The sequence below is a fragment of the Oreochromis aureus genome, linkage group 1, assembly GCF_013358895.1.
Source record: "Oreochromis aureus strain Israel breed Guangdong linkage group 1, ZZ_aureus, whole genome shotgun sequence".
Classification (NCBI taxonomy): domain Eukaryota; kingdom Metazoa; phylum Chordata; class Actinopteri; order Cichliformes; family Cichlidae; genus Oreochromis; species Oreochromis aureus.
In genome coordinates this window covers 15,640,748-15,659,785 of record NC_052942.1, presented here as the reverse complement: position 1 = coordinate 15,659,785, position 19,038 = coordinate 15,640,748, and the positions used below count along the sequence as shown (strand labels likewise).

Here is a 19,038-nt window from a genome sequence, read left to right as displayed (position 1 = left end):
CCATATCCAGGTTTTTTTTGGGGGGGGGTTGGGACTTCTCATGGGCCAAAAATCACCAAATTCCTTTTTATTTTGTGAAACAAAAGTAAATGAGCTTTACTAAAATCGCTGTGAGTCAGGGCCGTGCAGAGACGTTTATAGGGGCGGGTGCTCAAAGCTAAAAAGGGGCACATTGAACCAGAATAACAACAACACACATTCATCAAGAATCTAATATGGGATCGCATCATACAGTCTTGTGTAACGGAGGGAGGGAAGGAGTTTCTTTGCACAGATATTAAAAAAAAAAAAAAAAAAAAAAGAGAGAAAAACCTCCTAAAACGGACAGAGCAGTGGGGCAGCCAAGGGAATGCACAACAAATTTAAAAACTGTAAAGATAAAATATAATTTATTATATTTAAACAGTTAAAAAAAAAAAAAAAAAAAAAAAAAATGTAAAATAGATTAAAACAGCCCTGGCCAGGGGAGAACACACCATAAACATCAATAAAACACAAGATTAAAAGTCCAGTGGCGATCGCCACGGTATAGAAGTCACTAAAAATTTAAAAATCCAGTGAAGCGGTGCAGGAGGGAAACCCGGCGGCGTCCTCGTCTCCTTCTTCGCGTTCTGCGCCCCGGTGCGCTAAAGGAAGAAAGGCAGCGGCAGTCACTACTCTTTTCGGCAGCTATCATTCATTAAAGGGGACAAGTCAAAAGACTTACCCCGAGTGGGCAGAGCTCTTAACTCTGCCCGCTGCTTCTTTGTAATTGCCAATCGGCACCGGCCCGCCTCGCCGCCTCTAGTTTCCGCAGACGCGAAAGCTAGCCTCCAGTTGCTGAAGCAGTCGGACACCTCGCCCTGCGTCCTTGCGTATCGGCGCTGTATCCTCCTGGCTCGCTTCACGCCAAGCTCTCCCAGCCTCGCACTGACGCCAACTCCGGCGCCGCCGCCGCCGCTTGCGGCCGTCAGCTGCCACTTCTAGATCGCCATCACTGCTGCTTCTCTCTCAGGCCTTTTTGTTTGTCGGCTGGTAGGCCCTCTTATTGGCCTCCGGGAACTTCGCAGGTGTATATGGTTCATAATCAGGGAGGGTCGGAGTCTTTCCGGACAAGTCACCGATAAATACAATAAAACATGCAGCAAAACTCATAAAAATAAAACACTGTACAATATTAAAATAAAACACAGCAAAACATGCACTAAAAACTCACAGTAACTTGTCCATTTCCACCCCGTGACACTTGCTCTAGCGACTTGCTGATGACCTGCATCTTCTCAAAGCGTTTGATACGATCGTGCATTAGCCTGGACAGAAACGAAACCACAAGAAGAAGAAAGTACGTTCCATAGTTATTCTGGCATCTTTTTCCTTGCATGTTCTTTTAGGTCCATTTCTTTTATTTGCCTTTACTTACTCCATTTTATTGCGTCTCAGCATCTCCTTTTCCTTCTCCAGCTGTGCCTGATGGTTGTGCAGTTCTTTCGTTCTCTCGGTGGCAGCACTAAAATTTACCTGGAAGATCTGTCAGTGTGAAACACATCACACTTGGTAGTTTTAATACAACAATGTGGACTGAATATGCACAGAGCATGTATGACTAACGTTGTTGTTGCAGTATGATGAGGCTAACAGTGAAATGTTAAACTGTTATGGAGGGATGGTGACCTTCTGTGCCCTTTCGCGGCTTTCTGCTTTGCACGCTGCTTTCTCGCAGCGGCTGAACGTGGAGCTGTCAGGGTGGCAATCTGGAGGTTCTGTGCACTTCTTTTCAGACATCTAAGGGCAAATTAAACAGTCTGATTTTAGATTTTAGACTGAATGCAGATGGTCACATGACAAAAACATTTGAAAACTACTTTTCTGGACAGTTTCCCTACATTCTACCTATAATTTTTGCATGCTGTGTTTAGAGGTCCAAAGCCTCACCCATGAGTTTTTGTAACCTTTTTTGTAACCGTTTATGGACTTTTAAAAGAAGAGGGCATGCTGCACAGTGGTAAGCATAAGGTGCGCTGCTATCATTAAATTCATAACATTTTTTTTAATATGGTACATTAGTTTTATACCGATAATTGCTTGCGCTGAATTCATTCCATATTCGCTACCAAGACCATGCGACTTAACACAATTCTTTGCAAGAATTTGTGCCTTTGTGTCAAGTTTGAAAGTAACTTTGACTTGCCTGGGTGTCCAGAGCTCTCTTGTATTGCTTAGCCTTTTCCCGTTTACGTTGGAGTTGTTGAGCTTGCTGCAAAGCTACCCTGAACCACACAGGTAAACATTACATGATATATTTGTGATCACAACATATGATTATTAGAAACATCTGGCTTGTGGCACCTTTACACACCCCTTAGTCAGATGTATCTGGTCTAAACAGTCCATGAAACGACGTTCCTGTTCGTCTTGAGCCTTGAATTTCTGTCGTCTGTCTATTTGAATCTGAAGCTCGTTTATGTAACGATGCTGCTGGATACTCCTGGGAGGCGTGAGTGGCCGAGCCGGGAAGATGAACGAAGTCTACAGAAAACAGAGTATGTTCTAAATCTTAATACCGTGCTTTGCTAAATGTACCTGTATATTGCTTACATGATCGAAATAAATTAACAAACAAACAAACAGTTTGTGTGATGGTACATTTTATAAATGAGTCATGACGTCATCTGGTTAAAATTTGCTACAAGTGTCTATAAGAGAATTAGTCACTGTTCCCTGAGTCATTTCACATGAAACTTGAACAGTAACTGCAAATGACCAAAACTGTGATGTAAATTATGGAACTCCAAAGTGTTCAAAATTAAATAAATAAATAGGTCATTGTCATACTGTACAGAAGAAATGTTTGCAAAAACAGGAATAAAATTAATTAAATAGAATAAAATAACAATGGTAAATTAAAAAATATATATACATAAATATGAATTTGTCTCAAACCCAAAATATAAGCATTTATTTGTTTTATTGAGCAAAATGTGTGAGCATGGCTATGCTTCTGAATTCATCTCGCTTCATTTTACTTCCACGGGCATATCAACTCTATGACAGGTCCCAGTGAAGATATTTTTGGGCTCACATTGTACTGGAGCAAACACAGCAGTAGCATAATAAATAAAATCAATAGTATAATTTCAGCTTTTGATCAGCATCATGGACAACAACTGCAGTCAGAGGTGAGGCGAGTGGACACACATATCTAAGCTTATGCTCTAACCCCACATCATATTTTTCAACTAAACTACCAAAATCCCCAAAAGAGATTTAGCCTTGCTGAAGTAACACAAAGACAACTGTGATCTCTACAAGCACAGAAAAAAAGAGAGAACAACAGGTCTTCGCAGACTGGATGAGGTCATCATGACAAACAATCACACTCATTTAAAGAATTGCTCATTCAATGAGCTTTTCCAGTGGACCAGCTTCCAGATGTGGCACGGACTCACACATGTATTACAACATATATTTTCAACATATAATTGGTAGCAATGTTTCAGTCCTTCACATAGACACAAAGGCAAACTACTCACCCATCAGAACTTCGTCTTTCAAGCCTTGCTCACAGCAAAGTCAATGACAGCATTGCTCAGATCCAAAGTCCTGACAGCAAACTCATCCTCTCTCTGCTCTGCTTCCTCTTCTGAGAACCACTTTCATGATTTACTTGCTAACAATAAGACAAAAAAACATGCCTAGTTGATGTTAACAGGTTTGTGAGCGAGACAATGGTCATGAAGGATAGATTCCAGACCTATAACATGCTCCTCCACCATCCAGATTTTTCCAAACAGGTGCCTGTTTAAATTCATTTCATTAGGAAAAAAGTGATGGAACCTTTTTTATGTTATAAAATATCCACTTTTCAAAAGAAATGTGGATAAAATTGTCCAATGTTGTATGAAGCAGTGTTCCTTTGACTTTTTTGTGTGACTGAGCTCCTCTGTCTTCTGATGCAGACGCATTGCCTATGCTCCCCCCGGTTCCTCATTACTAAGACCCATATTTTGTTGGGTGGTGAATTTGTAGCTACATTGAGCCCCCACAGCCACTAGGTGGCCCCCAAGCTCAGCCTCCGTATGTTTGGGGAGAATTAAAATGACATGTCTTGATTTGTGGCCAGACATTTAATTTAAAAATGAAATGAAGGACATGATCAAAGATAAGTTGCAGTGACAGAAAAGCTGTGGCTCATGTTTGTGGAGTAATCAATTCAAAATCGTCATTAGTTTGTCATTCAAGGAATGATGTCTACTGACAGGTAAAGTGGGATCACTGACAGCGTGACATCACGTCAGGAGGCAAATAATGGTAGCCCAAGCCACAGGCTGCCTTGATGACATCAAAAAGGGCTTATCCATCTCAACCCTCAAGAAAAATGTGCACTAAAAGTTAGTTGTAGATTCACTGGGCTGCAGGCTCTGGAGGGCAAAACTAGTTTTTGACTAAGTGCTTGTGTACAATCAGCATCAGGCACTACAGTACAAGAGACCACAGAACACGATGAAGAGAGCCTCTGGGATGTTTTTGACAGCAGGGTAGGTGAACCAACCATGGATAGGGTGTCACAGATAATGCTACTGTTGAGGTTCAACACTGTCTCTAAGCCCTATATATACCAAGAGGAGATGACCGTCTGGATTACTGGACCAACATGCCACCATATTCCCTCATCTATTCCAGCTGGCCAATCTTTCCAGTCCAACCACATCAGTCTCCCAAGAGAGAATATTAGTCAAAGCAGGAGAGATTTAGTGCAAAAAAAAAATTGTCTAAGTAATGTTGAACACGTTGTTTTTCTTAATAAAATAATTAAACGTGCATAAACACACCCTACAAATACTGATTGACGTCTTTATGTACAGAAGCACAACCTACAATTACTGACTGGTTCAAACAAAATATCCTTCCATACAAATAATACTATAAACTAACAGAAAAGGTGATAGACAAAAAGACAAAGAGACATGAAAAAATTGGAATTTATTGAGTGCAATAAATTAAAATCCAATTTATTTGGCCACCAGATGGCGCTGTAGTGTGTTCCAAATTCTCCAAAAGATCAAATCTTTTTCCAAAACGGCTGTTCCAAATGATTTGATCTCTCGAACGCTTCATTTCTGCCATCGCAAACGCAAAGCTTTAATATGAAATACAAAGTCCAGAAAACCAAAGAATATGTAAATGAATGGCTGGGAATCCAATGTCTCCAGAAATCATTAAACATATGGATACAGAACCAGAAGGCTTAGAGGGACAACAACAAAGTACAAGGGGAGAATGGGACAATACGTTCAAAATGTAATGAGGGAAGTGGAAAAGGGTGGAGAAGACAACTGAAGACAACTAACCAAACAAGACAGGAAAGTTAAAGTTAAAGACACAGGGAATAACAAAATAAAACAGAGATACACAACTGAGTGGGGAAAGATATCTAAACAGGAGAAGAAGAAAGATGAAAAAAACACAGATAAAAGTGAAGGAACAGAATGGGAACAATAAAGGGAAAGTCATTCACAGTTTGTTCAAAATAATAGTGGTCCAACATAACTAACCAGATCACTCAGTGTTTTTGGTATAAATCGTATTATTACAAGGCAAATAATTTATCAGTAGGTGCAGTAGAGTCAGATAGACCAGCAGACCCAACATTAGTGATATGAATGCGCTGAGTCTGTGTAATTGAATAATTAAGTGAAAGGGGCGTGTTCAAAATAATAGCAGTGTGGAGTCCAATCAGTGAGGTCATTAATTATGTGAAGAAACAGGTGTCATTCATATGGCCCTCGAAGCCAGCACATGTTGCACATGCAATTCTCTCTGAAAACCTGAGAAAGATGGGTCATGCCAGACATTGTTCAGAAGAACAGCGTGCTTTAATCAAAACATTGATTGGAGAGGGGAAAACATATAAAGAAGTGCAGAAAATCATAAGCTGCTCAGATAAAATGATCTCCAATGCTTTAAAATGGAAAGCCAAACCAGAGAGACTACCATTCGAATGGATCGAACAATAGCCAGAATGGCAAAGACTCAGCCAATGATCAGCTCCAGGGAGATCAGAGACGGTCTGAAGTTACCTGTGAGTACTGTGACAATTAGAAGATGCTTGTGTGAGGTTAATCTATCAGGAAGAAGCCCCTGCAAAGTCCCACTACTAAAAAAAAAAAAGACGTGCTGAAGACGATACAATTTGTCAAAGAACATATCGACTGGCCTAAAAAGAAATGGAGAAACATTTTGTAGACTGATGAAAGTAAAACTGTTCTTTTTGGGTCCAAGGGCCACAGACAGTTTGCCAGATGACCCCCCAAGCACTGAATTCAAGCCACAGTACACTCTGAAGACAGTGAAGCATGGTGGTGCAAGCATCATGATATGGGGCTGTTTCTCTTACTATGGTGTCGGGACTATTTATCATATACCAGGGATCATGGATCAATGTTCTTACATCAAAATACTTGAACAGGTCATGCTGCCTTACGCTGAAGAGGGTTAGGCAGCATGGAAATGCCCTTGAAATGGGTGTTTCAACAAGACAATGACCCCAAGCACACCAGTAAATGAGCAGCATCTTGGTTCCAGACTAACAAAACTAAGGTTATGGAGTGGCCAGCCCAATCCCCGGACCTTAATCTAGGGATTGCCTGCTGTTTCTCAGGAAAAACCAAGAAATGCAGAGCAATTGTGGAAGGTTGTCAAATCATCCTGGGCTGGCATACCAGTTCACAGGTTTCAGAAGTGGGTCGACTCCATGCAGCACAGATGTGAAGCAGTTCTCAAAAACAGTGGTTAAACAACTAAATATTAGTTTAGTGATTCACAGGATTGCTAAATCTTAACGGTTTTTCAGCTTGAGTAAATATTTAAGTTGAAAAATGAAATGAAAAATGCAGACACTAAAGCAATTGAACTATTGATAGTTTTTTTCATCATGCTTTGAAGTAAAATATAATGTGCAGTGTTCCCAATGAATGGAAATAATAACAATAATAATAATTTTGAGCTTTACTCATGTTTTAAAACATACTGGTTTTATTTTGAAGACTGTATAACTTAACTAAAGGTACAAATAAGGAAAAAATAAAAAAACAATACCAGCAATCAAAAGACAACACAATAAACAAAACCCATCAGCATAAGAAAATACAAAATAACACTATTAAAATAAAAATATAACCAGCAATAAAAGTGTCTGTATAAAAAGATACATTTGTGTGATGGTTATGAATAAATATTTCCTCTAATATAAAAAATGTTATGCTTTTTTCCAGACTAAATGAAGATCTTCCGGATTAGTGAGATGCTCTTCTCCAGCTTACAATCTAAGGAGCTTGGAAAGAAAAGCGTCTGGACTTCTTAAAGTTACTTGAAGACGTTTCACCTCTTCAGTTCTAAGGTTAAATGATGGAGTCCAGGATTTAAGCTCTGTGGGAGTAACCCACCGAGAGGGACATGGACCCCCTGTCGATCCTCTACCTAATCACACGAGCCAAGGTGTGAAAATGGGTGTACGTCACAATCAGCCAAGGTTTCGGGTGAACTCATAGTGAAACCTAGCCCCACCCTATCATGTGATTTCCTGAGGTCAAAAGGGCCAGGATGTGAGTGGGCGTTAAGGCGTCATTCACAGTGGACATAGATGGCTTCTTTCACTACTCTTTCAAATCATCTTCCCGGTCCAAAATGTGAACATTGGTGTCCTCGAAGGAGTGACTTTGTCCTTTAGATGCGGATGGACAGCCGAGTCTTGTCCTGTCGAGGTGGCTCTTCTATGTTGTCCCATGCGTTTGTGAAGTGGCTGTTTGGTCTCTTTAATGTAGAGGTCTGGGCATTCCTCGCTACACTGTACAGCATACACTATGTTGTTAAGTTTCTGTTTAGGAGTTGTCTTTGGGATGAACCAGTTTTTGTGTGGCTGGGTCTGAAGTACACTGGGATGTTGTGCTCGGAGAAGACTCTCCTGAGTTTTTCTGATAAAGATGCTACATAGGGGATGACAATCTCGTTGCGTTTATCTTTCTGATCCTCCCTAATTGCTGTCTGATCGTCTTCTCTGTGCCTCTCTTTGTTGACTTGATGAAAGACCAAATAGGATAACCACATGTTTTAAGAGCTTCCTTTACGTGTGTTCACTGGAGGAATTACAGTCTTACATCCTAAATACTGTACAGTCATATTAAAGCTCTGGGCGCTCTCTGCGGGGGAGGTAGGTAATAACGTAGCTGCTTCCAGAAGGCGGAAGAGGGCAGCATGGAGCTTTTTCCCTTCCAGGTGACACAGTCTGCAGCTTTCCAGAGTTTTAAGGCCTCTGAAGATGAACTTCTGCTCAAGACTCCGGCTGTCTGAGTTTTAATCAAAACCACGTGAGTCTGCAACTTCTTGAGGGATGCTTGGATACTATTCAGCAGGTCGACTCCTGAACCAGAATCTTCTGAGCAGGGGACCAGAACCACTGTCTGACTCTGCTTTATGCAGTGTAACACAGCCTCTCCTACAGGAGCAGACAAGCACAAATCAGATTGCGTTGTTTTCCCCTTGTTTGAATTTGTAAGTACTAAATTTAGAATAACAATTATGTAAAAATATGAAAAATGTAAGCACCTCTATCTGGTACAACATCAGGACTGTAGAGACAGAGACTGTAACCAAATCTGTTCTTCATTTCACTCTCCAGCCTTTTTCTGTCATCTTCACTTAGTCCTTGATCTGTGCTACTCTTGTAATACATCAAGCAGGCGTTGTAGCTTTTTCCATCTAATTCAAAAAAACAAAACAAAACAAAAATGTTGTTTTAAAAGTGGATGCAATAAAGCAGATTTTTGCAGTTCTGACAAGAATGTGAACACAGACGATGTTTGAATTAGCAAAATGTATGAATACTACCTGGGATGGTTCGATGGCAGCCAAGAATTTGACGAAGCAAAAGCGTGATGCCGACTTTAAACTTTGCATAAATAACTGCTGTTAGTACCATCAGCACCAGCACAAAGCCCACAATACATAAAGCCACAAAGGAAGAGGAAGGAGCAGCTGTAGGAAGTGATGGGGATTTTCTAAATTATTTTCTAAATTAGCTCATCTAATAAATAAACACATTAAAGAGTATTATTAAGTACTCAAAATATTCAGCTGGCCATACCTTTTTGTTTTAGAGTGATGGTCACAAAGCTTGTTTGGTAGGCAGATTGCAGTTTACAGGTATAATTTTTTGACAGATCCTCCTCTGAAACTTTTCTGAAGATTAGAGATGTTGTCATGCTGATTTCCTCTCTGCTGTCGACCCTGACAAGAGAAGAAAATGACTGAGGCAGATGTAAAAGCATAATTCATATCTGTGCTGATGTGACTACATATAACATCAGTGTGACCCACAGAGGACCTGTGTGTGAAATATTTACCGTGTATCATTATAGAAAACTGGTAGACTAGGGTCTGCATCCACAAATGAATTTCCACTTAACCAAAATAAGTCATCAAAGTCTGACATCATAACTGCTTTACAATCAATCACCACTGTTGAGCCTAGAAAAAGCAGAGTTAACACAGATTTATTGAAACAATTAACATCAAAGCTTTAACCAAGACTGTGAAGGTGTATGAATATAGACAATAACTCACCTAAATCTACCTCAAATACCTGCTTGTTCTTTGGTGAAATTATCACTGCTTTCTCAGTTATTTCTGCGCAAATATAAAAAAATAAAACCTTTGAAAAGCACATATTAAAATCACTGAAAATAAACATTAGCAAAATGTGTTTTTCTTACTGCTTGGTTGGACATCAAGTTTCACCGTAGAGCTCATGTTATATATTTGACCATCATACAGGTAAGACTGGGTGCAGGTATAGATGCCACTGTCCTCTTTTTTCACACTTGGGAAGTAACCGTCTTTTGGTGATGACCCGCCCTCCTACAACATATAAGCTGAATTTTTAAGTAGTCAGGAGTCAAATTTGGTAAAACATTAAAACCCTGTAACAATATTTTACAATATTTGATCTCATTCACATAATCTGCTCAGTTTACCTTGTGCCATGTGATGCCACTTGTGGTGATATTCAGGGTGTTAAAGGGAATATTTTTTTCAGGGCAGTACAACCTGCAGGACTCCTCTGTGTAACATTCTCTGGAGATCTGGTTCATTTGTTCAGACTCTCTGGGCTGCGCTGTGTATACTTTGAGGCTTATCCAGGACCGTCTGCTGGAATTCCTACCAAGGAAAGAAAATAATAATTTTCACTTTACTTCTGAACAACAAGCAAAATAAAACAAAAAAAATGTGAAAGTAAGAGAAGACTTCAGGGATTATTTTTAAAATGGTGGTCATCTACTTAGTGGGTTATTTGTCCATCAGGATTTATTATTAGCTGAGAAAGTTTTGTGCTGCAAACAGATGCACTGTGATGCTACACAGTGTTAAACATGGCCCTGTCCCACCTTTTGAGACATGCTGCTGCCATCATATTCAAAATTATTCATTCAAAATTATTTAAAAATTATTCAAATTATTATTTTCTTAAAATAGATTAATTGTTAAACCATCTCAGAAAACATTCATTTTTTATAAACTATGTTTGAGTAAAATATGGCTTTGTCCCAGTTTTTCTGTACCTTAACAACAACCTACCATCTTTAGCTGTGTTTCTAACTTCAGATGGCCGGTTGTTATTTGCAAACACAGGATTGTCACATATATGTTACCAGCATTTAGAGAATCTGTCACACCATAATGCCCACAAGCAACCTGGTTCTGTACAAATATAAAAAGTGCTTTTCTGGTGCCGTGATGTTCAATAACAACCTTAAAATGTTATTAAAAGTATTATATTAAAATATAATACAAGTAAAACTTGCTCTGCTATCATGCCGTATAGGAAATAATACTTTATGTCAATGTGTGAGCACGACTTTTGTTTGATGTCAGTCTTAGATAATACAACCATTGTTGTGGGAATTGTTTTAAATTTTACCGAAAAGAGCAGGAGTAATTCCCCTGATGGTTTACTGAAGCTCTGAGAATGACAAGGATTCTTCCATGAACCAGCACACCCATCTGCCTCTGCTCAGCTGATGTTGACATGTTGAAGAGTTTCATTTCATCCACGGTGTGACTGGTCCAGAACACCTCAGCATCTCCATCACTGTACCCCATCACAGGGCACTGCAGTACTGCCATCTCACCTGCCTTGACATGTACTTCCTGGAAACTCAGTGGGCACACACCTGTCAATGACATGTGAAAAAAAAAAGCTTTGCTTTAGTCTAAAAAGATTATATTTGTCTGGTTAATGAAACTCAGGCTTCACAGAGCAGTCACTACCAGTTTTCTACTTTTACCCTGAGCTAATGTCACAGATATCTTTAAATGCCACAGCATTACCACAAAGGGAAGGCAGTACAGCCCTGGTGTCCCTTAGCAGGCTTCCAGAAACTGGCTAATAAGAAAATTGGGGGTGGGGTGGGGGTGGGGTGGGAGTTTGGTGCAGGGGCTATAATAACTTGTTGCAGACAGAGGGATTATTGAGGGGCGCCGTAAAGAATTGGAATTAGAGAAATAAGTATGACATTTAATGTAAAAGATGTTTTACATTCCCCTAATAATGTAAAATGGTTATTGTATGCTGTGCTATTTTGAAGGTTCTGCTCTGTGAATTCTCTCTACGCTTCTTTCAGTTGGCTCCTGCTCTTGCTACCTAAAAGGAATTTAATGAATACTGACCTCCTTCAGGCAATGGCTGCCATTCTGGGGTTTTATAAGGCTTATGAGGTGCATAACTGTCATGATCTGCGTGCAGGCAGACAGGAAAGGACCGAAATGCAGACTCAGACACGGAAATGAAACAAACTCAAAAGGGCGGCTTTATTGCTGGACACGAGAAGGAACTGAACTGGAATACATAAATAAACTAGACAGGCTTGGCAGGCAGAACACACAGACAGATATGAGGGAGACTGCGACAAAGGACTGAGGGAGACGCTGACCTAAATACACAGAGAAATAACCAGGAAGTGAGAACACATGAGGAACGCACCTGACACGAATAACCATAACGAGACAGGGAAGCTAGACTGAACATGGAACCTTCACAATAAAACAGAAAACATGATACGGAGGAGAGGCAGATGAGAGGGAAACCAAACAAAAAACAAGGAGCATGAGTTCAAAGACCAGGGAACAAGAGTCCAAAACAGAGTCCAGAAATCAAAAACCCCAGCAGCAGGAGTCCAAAACTAAACTGGGAGGAACTCGGTCAACCACATGTCCATTAACATAGTTCAGGGGGCTGACCCACAGGCCGACGGCACAACAGTCCATAATAGAGCAGGTCTGGAGGCCGGCCGTGTGGAAGAAGGCGGCGGTGGCAGAGCAGGTCCGGAAGCCAGCTGCAGGGCAGGTCTGGAGGCCGGCCCGCGATGGCGAAGAAGCCTCGCCAATGGCCTGGAAAGTGGCTGGCGAGGTGCTGGCTGAGGACATGGATGTGCAGGCCGAACAGGACCTGATGAGGCAGGAGCAGACATCGCCGTGGCAGGCGATGGACCAGATGGTGGCGCTGCAGGCAACAGCGTGGAAGCCGCAGGTGGTGAACCAGGAGGTGGCTGAACTGACTCACCAGAGCCATGAGCGGACACAAGGAGGTGCTGGACGGGCTCACCTGAGCCACCAGCTGACGTGGCATGATGCTGGAGCGGTTCTCCTGAACCCCCAGCTGATGTGACATGATGCTAGTGCGGTTCTCTAGAACCCCCAGCGGGAACAGACGCAGGGTCAGCAGGTGCAGAGACTTCTGGCTGAGGCAACGCTAACTGTAGCTGCACAGGGCACACAGCCGGCTAGAGATGCTGAGGCTGTGCAGTACAAAAAGTCTATCCTGGCTTTGTTAGCAAGATGCAGTCCTCTGCTGGCTGAATGAGCTCACTAGAGCTTCCAGCAGAGGATGGAAGTGGCTGAACAGGTGGCAGAGCTGAAGGCTCACCTGAGCCTCCATCGGGGACAAGAATGAGTGCAGGCACCTGCTGGACACTAGCCGCTCCCACCCGAGGAGCTGGTACGGGTGAAGGAATTAGCAGAGCCGCAGTTGGCCTGGAAACCGGCGCAGGACCAGCTGGACTGCAGCCTCCCTCACCCGAGGAGCTGTAATAGGTGCAGGGGAAATGTCTCTGAGGTGAGTTCATAATCTTTTATGTCCGGAGAAATGTAAGGAAAAGAGTCACTGTCACTCACCACCATAGGTTGCTCAGCACTGTCCGTATAACGGCGGCATGAGTGCTGCTTCCTACGAGCAGAGGAAGCCGGTGAGGAAAACACCTGAGCCTCTGGAGCGTAGAACGACGACGCCAAGGCTAGAGCGTGAGCACCTTAATACATGTGGAGGACTCCCACCTGAAGTGGCTTAGGCTTGGGTGCAGGCTGAGCTATAGGTGGGGACTTTCGGCAGCTACCGGGACTGCTGAGAGCCAACCGAGTCCTGCGGAAAATGCGTTCATAGTCGGGAGCGCGCTATGGCTTCCAGCGGAGTTCTTCCTCCAGCTGGGTGAATGCAGCCTCCCGATGCTTGTGCAACTCTAACCATGTAAGGGTCGCAGTCTCCTGTCATGATCTGTGTGCAGGCAGGAAAGGACCCAGATGCAGACTCAGTCATGGAGATCAAACGTAAACTCAAGATGTCAGCTTTATTGCTGGACACCTGAAAGAGCTAAACTGGAATACAAAAATAAACTAGACAGGCTTGGCAGAACACACTGACAGGTATGACGGAGACGCTGACCTAAATACACATTTGTAAACATAATTTCTCCTGGCTGCAGCATCCCAACTAATTCTGCTCAATGAGGAGAATAAATGAGAAATTCCCACAAAAAAAGTCCAACTTTATTTTTAAGACTGAACTTCTTAAACTCTTTTTCATTCATAGTTCAATGACGTAGGTTAAAATTCATTTGGAAGGAGATAGTTTTATCCCTGAAAAACCCTGTGTACTTTTGGAATTTTGACAACAAAGCCACCTGCCCAGTGAAATTCCTAGAAATCAAGGGGAAAATATCAGTCATGGAAAGGCAACAAGGATGCAAGAACAAAGGACTGAACTGAGTATTTTTTTTGTGTGTGTGGATGATTTAAATGGAGACAAACTGAAATCCAAAAAGATAAGCGTCAGGAAATAACTCCAGGAAAAAAAGCACAGCTACACAAGAGAAAACACTGATGTCAATGCAAACAGTGTACAAAGTATGTGCTCCAAATGGTCTATGGGCTACTCTTGCTTGAGCTGCCTTTGGTCCGTCAGCCAGCCGTGGACACACAAAGAGGGAAAACGGTTGCTTCATTCATTTTTCCAGCCTACTTGTCAACCAATCTGAATGCACAGTCCATCTGCATTCAGTGATGTGCTGTTGGAATTTTGAAGTAAAACACAGGAACACATCTGCAGTGTGCGAAAATCCCTTGCCACTAACTAAATGTCACTGATAAGGTTGTTCAACACAGAGTTAGGAAACAGAATTAAACAGAAACAGACTGGACTTACTGGAAGTCAGATGGACATGTGAATAATAATGAAACCATAACACAAAGAACAGTGCTTGGATAGGGTGGGGGCGCTGCAGGGGCAATGTTTTGTCAGGGGACGATAAAATGGACAAAAAGAATTTAGTCATACATCAATGAAAGAAATCAGAGGAAGAAAGTAAAAACAAAACGGAGGATGAAAATGCCTTACATTGCCTGTATTTAGCTTTCTTTAAACTGCCTTAAAAATAAAATCTCTGCACACCTGATGCAACAACAGGTGCCTATGAGGGAAAATACAACCTCCCCACACTGTCTTGCTTGTCACCATTTTATTGAATCGCATTTCATTCCAACAGACTTTCATCAGTTTCAAAACTGTTTTGTTTGTAACTGATAAAAGTCAGTTGGAAGGAGATCTTTTGATTGAATTAATTTCTTTACAGATGTCAGCTTTGGAATTTCAATCATTCATCTTCCACCAGTATTGCCAATGTGTATTGCCAGTGACGCCAATGTCAGGAGGGGCTAGTGCCTCCCTTTGAATGACATCTGACATAGGCCAGATGTCATTCAAAACCAGTGTTGGGCAAGTTACTTTGAAATAGTAATTCAATTATAGTTACTAGTTACTTCTTCAAAAAAGTAACTGAGTTAGTAACTGAGTTACAATATTCTAAAAGTAATTAATTACTTGGAAAAGTAACAATTGCGTTACTTAAAAAAACAAAACAAAGAACGTTTAACCCTCTGGCGTCCAGGGTATAATTGGCCATTTTTTTACTCTTGATTTTCTCTCCACATTTTACCTTTAAAAACTATTTACTTTGCCTTGTTTGGTATCATCCTTTTTAGCGCAACCTCACGTGCCTGAATTTACAGTTATGTTATCATTTTGTCATACTTAAAAAATAACTTTTTAATGTAATGATCTCATCACTTGTCATCACTTTTAAAAGGCATATTATTCACAAGGATAGGAGCCTGACGAATGAGTACTGACACACGCTTTGCTCATATGCCTAATATTGTGGGTTTATTTTTATAGTAGCTTTGTATACTTTAATAAGACTGCAAATTCATTTTTTGAATAAACATATTTTTGTCTGTTTAGTTTTTTTTGTGTGTTTTATTCACGCTTAAAACACCGTTAAGCACTCAGTTTAAACTCAACATTTCTAACAGTGTTTAATATACGTTTCATTGTAAATGTTTTGGGGTTTTTTTTTTTTAAATAAAAGAACAATGTTGTTCAGATTATGAACTGTAGGTTTATATTCTGTCTAAACAAAAAATAAATTCACCCATAAAATATGAAGAGGTCTTACCTGGTGTCGATGTAAGGAAGATGAGACTCAGCAGGAGAAGGCTTATTTTTCCGTTCATATCGTCTCACCTCAAAAGTCAGCAAGAATCTTCTTAGGAACGAAACTGCAATCCTGGTGCTATGCACGAAGTTTGGGTGTTTTTATAGGCTTTCGCCTTGTGAGTCATAAGTTGCTGACGTGAGACTAAGGAACTTCAAAGTGGTGGTTACTGCCGCCACTGTCGATTGCTTCCAATGCTATCTTTGATTTTTTTTTTTTTTTCCTTTTGTTTTTCATGCTTCTCCCGTTTCTGGCTGTACGAAGCCAATTCAATATAACAAGAGTATTTTCCGGTTATCTGAGAGGCAAAGGAAGTTCAGCACAGGCTGTGCTGAACTTCCTTTGCCCAAACAAAACCAGTTGGAGATCACGTACGTAGGTGTCTTATCAAGCTTATCAAGCTTGGCTCCCTGCTTCAGGCTGTCAAGTTATGTAAATATTTGCGGATCACGGGATTCCCATGAAACGATCCCTATGAGTTCCCGTCAGCGGCTGATGATGATAAAATGGTGATTAACAATAATAATAATAATTATTATTATTATTATCATTATTATTATGCGACAGTGCTGCAAAAAATTGGAAATGAACAGTAAGATAATATTTAAATTTGATTGAATTATTTTTATGAATTTTTTCTTAGTGGGAAAACCGAAAAATAAAACAACAGAAAATAAAATAAAATATTCCTTATCAAATTATAACAACTAATAACATAACATTTACCTTAAATATTGTAATGACCTGGCTGGGGTTGTTAGCCAGGTGCATTCTGGGTATTGTGTTGTTTGTGTTTTCTATCGTTCTGCTAGTTCCTATGTGTTTGATCCGCATGTTGTGTTAGTGTTATGTCGATGTAAGCCACAGTGAAGTTGATGTGTGTTCTGTGGAGCGGGTTGAAGTGGCATGGTTAGCTGACACCGCGACTCTATGTGGTGGAAGCGTGATAGGGGTCCGGTGTCAGCAGCGTTACAGTGTGGTTGAAAGAAATGTTAAATAAATGACTGGTGTGAACCACTACTGCCTCCTGCTGGATCATTTGGGGATTACAAGCCTGCTGCTGAGACGCTCGGGGTCGTGCGGTGTATGAGGCACGAGCACTCTCCATTAATTGCAAAGTTCAGCGATAGCTGCTACCGCCCTGCTAGCCGTTTTAGCTAGTGAACAGTTTAGCCAGTTTAGCTCTACTAACCCACGGTCATTACAATTGGTGTCAGAAGTGGGATTATTTAGTGTCTAGCAGACACTATGGAGCCGACCATAGGCGAATTAGAGCGTCTAGTCCGAGACAACTGCTCGCTCCTGGAAAGCATGGCTGCCGAGACCCAGCGGAGAAGACCCGAGCTGGGGCGGCCAGAGGGCCACAGCGCGCCCCGGAACAGCCACCCCCTGCTCTCCCCACAGCGGGAGGGGATTCCTGGGGCCGCATCACAGCTTCCTGGCAGGACGGCTGCTAAGCTACAGCACTACACTGGGGCGACGCAGCTGGAGCCGTACCTGGCCCAAGTCACGCTGGCTGCCACTCACAACGGGTGGGGTCAAGAAGAGACTGCCACCCACCTGGCGCTCGCACTGGATGGCCCAGCGCTCCAGGTTCTGTTGGACCTGCCCCTAGAGGAGCAGCGCGACCTCCGGGCTCTGACCACGGCGCTCAGCAGACGGTTTGGACAGAGGCCACCAGCCGAGCAGAGCAGGGAGGAGCTGGCTCGCCGACGCCGAAGCGAGGGAGAGAGCCTGGGGTCCTTTGCTGCAGACGTCCGCCTCTATGCCCGACGGGGCTATCCAACATTCCCAGGAGCGGCACGAGAGGAGCTGGGTCTCCACGCCTTCCTGAGGGGCCTCACACCGGAGAGGCTGCGACAGCATGTCCGGCTGTCATCCCCCCGAGACCTGGAGGAGGCATTGAGGGAGGCTGAGCGGGCTGAGGAGGTGCTGCGGGCCGAGCCAGTGACCCGACGATCGGCCAGGGGGGTCGAGCGAGAGAGGAGCGCGACCCAGTCGGATGAGGAGGAGGAGGCCAGACTAGCCCAACCAGAGGCAGTCCCCCGTCGGAGGTGCCGGACGGACTGCTGTTATCGGTGCAGGGAGCCCGGTCACCTCGCCCGGAACTGTCCTGCACCTAGTCCTCGGGCCCGAGTGACATCACCGCCGGGAAACGGCCACGGGGTGGGACAGTGAGGAACCCCCACCCCAATCATTAAACCCTCTCCGTGACACTCATCCTGTGGTGGGCCGCTGTGGGTCCACCCGTGGACTATACCTGGACTGTATAATTGATGGACGGTCTTGCCGGGCCCTGGTAGACACGGGGTCCACCATCTGCTTGCTGCGGAGGGGGGTGCTTCCGGAGACGGGCGGTTCATTGCCAAAAGATTGGACCCCTACTCACACAGCGTTGTACACTGTCACAGGAGAAAAGACTGTGATGCCCGGGAAAAAGACTCTGCAGGTGGTGGTGGGAACAAACAGTGTGAACCATGAGTTCTGGCTTGCCGACATAACAGACGAGTGCATTGTTGGACTGGACTTGCTGGCCCACTGGGGGGCACGGGTCGATGTGCCGGGAGTTGCCATCCACCTTGGTGCTGAGACCGTGCAGCTCCAAGTGGGCATGGGTAGCCAGGGACAGACCCCACCCCACCAGCACCCCCAAAGCCCTCGCGCCCCACAGCTCCAAGCCACAGCCAGGGGTCGAGGGCGGCAAGGGTGCGGAAGAGGACCCAGGGGGTGAACGTAAGCAGGGCCAACATCCCGCAGCCAGAGTCGCCGCCCAGCTCGGCAGCCCCCCCGTCATCTGAGACTGTCGCGGCAGTAGAGGAGCTTGGGCGGCGGAGTGGGGTGCACCTCAGTGCGACACAGCAGCGGCAGCTGCAGAGCCTCTTGGCAGAGTTTATGGATATTTTTGCCGCCAGGGAAGAGGACTGCACAAGGACGGGCCTGGTGCAGCACACTATCGACACTGGAGCAGCTGCCCCAATCCGGCTGCGGCCCCACCGCCTGCCCCTCGCCAAACGCCAAGCTGCCGAGGAACTGATAAAAGAGATGGCAGCTAATGGTGTCATTGAACCCTCGGATAGTCCATGGGCAGCACCGGTGGTTATGGTGCGGAAGAAAACAGGGGGTTGGCGCCCTTGTGTGGATTACAGGCGTCTGAACGCGGTCACCCGCAAGGACTCTTACCCGC

The 19,038-nt window shown here is 43.4% G+C and overlaps 1 protein-coding gene across 2 annotated transcripts; it reads right to left on the bottom strand.

Annotated features, from left to right (window-relative positions):
• Nucleotides 1–6,993: 6,993 nt before the first annotated feature.
• On the bottom strand, nucleotides 6,994–16,203 carry LOC116311684 (interleukin-1 receptor accessory protein-like). Of its 2 annotated transcripts, XM_039608896.1 has the most exons (10): nucleotides 15,816–16,203; nucleotides 10,952–11,204; nucleotides 10,008–10,191; nucleotides 9,747–9,891; nucleotides 9,598–9,660; nucleotides 9,378–9,501; nucleotides 9,119–9,261; nucleotides 8,863–9,009; nucleotides 8,581–8,733; nucleotides 6,994–8,470 (listed from the first exon to the last, which is right to left on the bottom strand). In XM_039608896.1, the coding sequence occupies exons 1-10, from the start codon at nucleotides 15,871–15,873 to the stop codon at nucleotides 8,151–8,153; spliced, it is 1,590 nt and encodes a 529-aa protein (XP_039464830.1). In that variant the 5' UTR covers nucleotides 15,874–16,203; the 3' UTR covers nucleotides 6,994–8,150. The 2 variants fall into 2 exon arrangements, with proteins under 2 accessions (XP_039464830.1, XP_039464831.1); XM_039608897.1 differs by lacking the exon at nucleotides 8,863–9,009.
• Nucleotides 16,204–19,038: the final 2,835 nt, after the last annotated feature.